The sequence below is a fragment of the Capsicum annuum genome, unplaced genomic scaffold, assembly GCF_002878395.1.
Source record: "Capsicum annuum cultivar UCD-10X-F1 unplaced genomic scaffold, UCD10Xv1.1 ctg74229, whole genome shotgun sequence".
Taxonomy (NCBI): Eukaryota; Viridiplantae; Streptophyta; class Magnoliopsida; order Solanales; family Solanaceae; genus Capsicum; species Capsicum annuum.
In genome coordinates this window covers 1-4,556 of record NW_025884323.1, presented here as the reverse complement: position 1 = coordinate 4,556, position 4,556 = coordinate 1, and the positions used below count along the sequence as shown (strand labels likewise).

Here is a 4,556-nt window from a genome sequence, read left to right as displayed (position 1 = left end):
CTTCTTCTTCAACATGTAAAATAATAAAGTTTTCGTATCTATTACTATATAGTAAGTTCAACCGACAAAATAGGAGAAAGAATCTACCTTCAAACTGCAGCAATATACTTGATTTATACTGGAAGACTTCTTATTTTAAAATCGATTTGTAGATTCTCCCTCAATTAGTAACATACTACTCAAGAACCTTCAAAATTTAAGAGCATAACTTGATAAATTTACATCAGACTTAAATTTGATGCAGAAAGAGCAACAACATATAACCATGTAAACTTGATAATCGACAAAGTAATATACATAACATAGTACAAACTAAATATATTTGGGAGAGGAAATCAGTAGTTTCTTGCTTACTTCCCTTTCTAGTATCACATATTTGATGAATTTATGAAAATCTACTCGATTAATGTGTTTTATTATCTTCATAATCTAATGAGATAGTCAAAAGATGAAAAGAGTTAATAGAGGAAAAACGTGTCTTATAGGAAAAATGATTAAATTAGGCTGACAGAAGTCATTGCACCATGACAATTTTTAAGAAGACGTCAGTATTTGGAGAATGTTGAATGAGATCTGCATAATTGAAGTATTTTACCCTATATAAGGAGTTATATGGAAGTAGGACATGTTTTGGATGATAATTGAAGTATTTTACCCTATATAAGGAGTTATATGGAAGTAGGACATGTTTTGGATGATGAGATATAATAGGGGAAGTGATGGATAAGGTGGAAGAGTAGTTGTGTACTAACACATATGTTAAACTGCTGACTATATATTGTGATAATTTTTTTTATAAAAAAGAAAGTTAAAAATGTTTTGTTTTTTTTTTTAAAAAAAGTAACCCAATATTGAGGGAAATGTGCATCTGCTGAGATGCTGTCATGTTCTCCAATATTTGAATTTGAACTTTAAATAAATACGGGATATGCTACTTATGAGAAAGCTGCTATGGCAGTTTTTAAAATTAAAAATATTTTAAAAAGCATTAAGTAATATGTCATAACTAACCTAACTAATTCCTTGTATAGTGTAAAGGGTAGAATTATAACCAACTAATATACCAAATTCGATACAAAAAATTAAAATTTGTAAATTAACTGATAATTTGAATTTGATATTTTAAAAACAACAAATGACTATAAAATTAAGTAACTGAAAGTTTGAATCAAAATTTTTAAACCAACTAATTTGACAATTATTTCCTAACTAATTAACTAAACTGACATGTGTCAATATGTAATGCTTCCACGTGGCTTAATGGAGAGGCTTTGTCCTCTCCTTTTAATAATATATAGATATAGATGATTAAGATGGTTTCTTTTTATGACAACATCCATATTAATTCGTGTATATGGTGGAATGGTTGGAAATTTTGCTACTGATCGATGATAAATCTGCGTGAAATGAATATGCAGCTTACCCCACATGATTTATTGACCAAATGAATTTGGTGCAAAGTGTTAGTGTCTCTGCTATATCTCATGGGTTCAACGTTTGTTGTGCACAAGTGATTCAGGAAGATTATTTTGTTTTACTGTCCATATAATGTCTCGTGCTCGAGTAAGTAGGTGTTTAGTCTACTTTGAGACAAGCATAAAAGAAAATATACTCATCTTAGATTTATTTGATGACCATCAGGTTACCCGGGGACTCTTCCCTGTGGATAAGAGGTCAACAGTAAGAGAGAGCCCAACTTATTTCTTGTCATTCTAGTCTTGATATATTCTTTCCAATCTGTATTTACACTTTGAAGGCTCTGAAGAACTCTAAATTTGAGTGTAATATTATTTTTAGTATTTTTTGAGACGTTCTGTCAAAAGGCTGCACCATGTAAAGTCCATACGAGCAGATTTATTGCAACAGAATCACGCTAAAATCAAGTGCTAAAACGAAAAAGAGAAAGCCATCTTTACAGGAATCCAACAATTAAGCAAAATTTTGCAAAAAACAAGTGATTTGGACAACAGAATCCAACAACGTTCTTAGCATGCAAGAAGTTGAATAATGATTTTCTTTAGCATTCTTACAACATCTTTCATGTTAGTCCTTCCTGCTGGAGATTCGGCACAACAATCTAATGCTACTTTCATGATTGATGCTACAACATCTAGCTCATTCTGTAAGCGATTATTCATTGGTGTTATCAAGTTGGCATCTAGAACGTCCATTACTGTCTCTGGGAGTGAATGACTCACCCATTGCTTCAAGCTAAGATCTCCCTGAAAATCATTAGGCTTTCTCCTGGTAAACGTTTCAAGCAACATGATCCCGTAACTATAGACGTCACACTTTGTTGAAACTAACCCATCTAGTCCACACTCTACATTCAAAAAATTAATTTAAAGATACAATATACATTCTAGGTGGGGAAAAAAGAAAGGAATAATAAGCAAAATTAAGAGGCATACCCGGCGCAATATAACCCAAAATCGCTTAGGTGGGCAACCATGTCCTCATCCAGAGAGACATTACCAGGCTTCAAATCACAGTGGATCACAGGGGACAAGCACCCATGGTGAAGATATTCCAATGCACATGCCACATCTATCATTATGCTTAGCCTCTGCCTAATGTCTAGGAAGTAGTTGTGCGAATACAAATACTTTTCAATACTTCCATTAGGCATATACTCGAGAACTAAAGCCTTAAAATCAAGGTTGGAACAACTAGTATTGGCTTTTACTAGATTCCTATGGCGAAGGCTGCGCAGAACTTCACATTCCATATCAAAGCGCTTGAATGCCGCATCTAGTTGCAGATTGAACACTTTGACTGCAATGGCAGTTCCACTTCTGAGAACACCTTTGTAAACAGAGCCAAAACTTCCTGAACCAATCCGATTACTCTCGCGAAGCACATCAGTTACTTGAAGCAGTTCATAGTATGAATTTCTTTCTCTTGTTATGGCAGCCAATGAATCAGGTTGTTGAAGAGCTCTTTTACCTTTTCTATACCTTTTCCATAAAAACACAAAGATGCTAGGAACAAATACTAGTGCAATTCCCAGCAAAAGAAAAAGAACAAGAACTTTTTTGCTATTAGATCTATGTTTTGATGAAGTGGGGCATGGAGGGACACTAAACCTTGAAGAACCACACAATGCTTCATTGTTGATGAAAAATTGACTCGGGAGATTCTTGAAAGGACTACTTGAGGGTATTTCACCATACAACTTGTTGACAGAAACATTGAAATATTTCAGGTTTTTAAGTTTCTTCAAAGACATAGGAATGATTCCAGATATATTGTTATGAGAAAGGTCTAGGAATTCCAAACCTACCATGTTGCTCATTGAGTCAGGTATAGATCCTTGCAATTTGTTATGTTTCAAAGAAAGGTGCACCAGAGTTTGCAATCCTACAATTTTTCTAGGAATTTCATTTGAGAATTGATTCATTGTCAGATCTATCAGTGTCACAACCTTTAGATTTCCAATTTCTGGAGGTAAAAAACCTACCATCTTGTTTGATGATAAGTCAAGAACTACTAGATCTTGAAGGTTCCCTAAGCTTGGTGGTATATTGGAACTCAATTTATTGGAACCAAGATGTATCTCCCTAAGGGAAGTAATATTCCCTAAACAATTAGGAAGAAATCCTGAAAGTTGATTTTTACCCAAGTAAATATCACCCAAATGCTGCAATTTACATATATGATCTCCAATAAATCCTGTTAATTTGTTATTAGTTAAGTCGAAGTGCTGAAGCTTTCTCAAGTTGCCAATTGTTGAGGGAATCGATCCAACCAAGTTGTTTCCAGAAATTCTAAGGTCTAATAAGCTGCTTAAGTTCCCAACTTCATCTGGAATTCTCCCTTGGATTTTACAACTGAGGGCGAAAAATGTTCTAAGAGATGTGGAAAGGTTCCCTGTATTGACACATCCCGTGTCAAGTTAGTTAGTAATTAGAAGTGTAATCACAATATATATTTCAGGAGATTTATTTATTTAGGACTGATCTAGTTTAGTTAGTTTAGGACTCATCTTTGTTTATCTGTAACTCTATTTAATATGATTTCTGCTTCATTAATAAACATCTTCTTTCCAGCACTGCTCTGTACTTATATGGTATCAGAGAGTTATACGCTCTAATAGAACGATCCAATTTTTTTCTTCATCCCCTTCCTTGCGCAGATCAGCCAAAAAAAAAAAAAATGGCCAACCTTAGATTTGTTAATGCTGACAATGCAACAGGTGCTAACATTATAATCCAATTCAACCCAGCATCTCAATTACCCATCAAACTCAGCGGTGACCACAACTTTGCCACCTAGAAAGCTCAATTTTCCATGCTTATGTATGGCTACAATCTCTTTGGCCATCTCGACGGGACCACTCCAGCCCCTAGTCCCACCCTCACTGTTGGAAGAAACATATCTCCCAATCCTGCGTTTTCAACTTGGTTTCATCAGGATCAACTTATTAAGAATGCCCTTATGGCCTCTGTTGAACCCATAATTGCATGTACTGTTGCTGCAGCCAACTCGTCCAAATCTGCGTGGGACGCTTTGCACACAACTTATGCAAACAGATCACAAACTCGGGTCTTCAGTCT

The 4,556-nt window shown here is 34.8% G+C and overlaps 1 protein-coding gene across 1 annotated transcript; it reads right to left on the bottom strand.

Annotated features, from left to right (window-relative positions):
- Nucleotides 1-1,816: 1,816 nt before the first annotated feature.
- LOC107855258 (probable LRR receptor-like serine/threonine-protein kinase At3g47570) lies at nt 1,817-4,323 on the bottom strand. The gene is made up of 4 exons (XM_047405124.1): nt 4,238-4,323; nt 2,412-3,830; nt 2,031-2,244; nt 1,817-1,873 (listed from the first exon to the last, which is right to left on the bottom strand). The coding sequence occupies exons 1-4, from the start codon at nt 4,321-4,323 to the stop codon at nt 1,817-1,819; spliced, it is 1,776 nt and encodes a 591-aa protein (XP_047261080.1).
- Between the last annotated feature and the right edge of the window lie 233 nt (nt 4,324-4,556).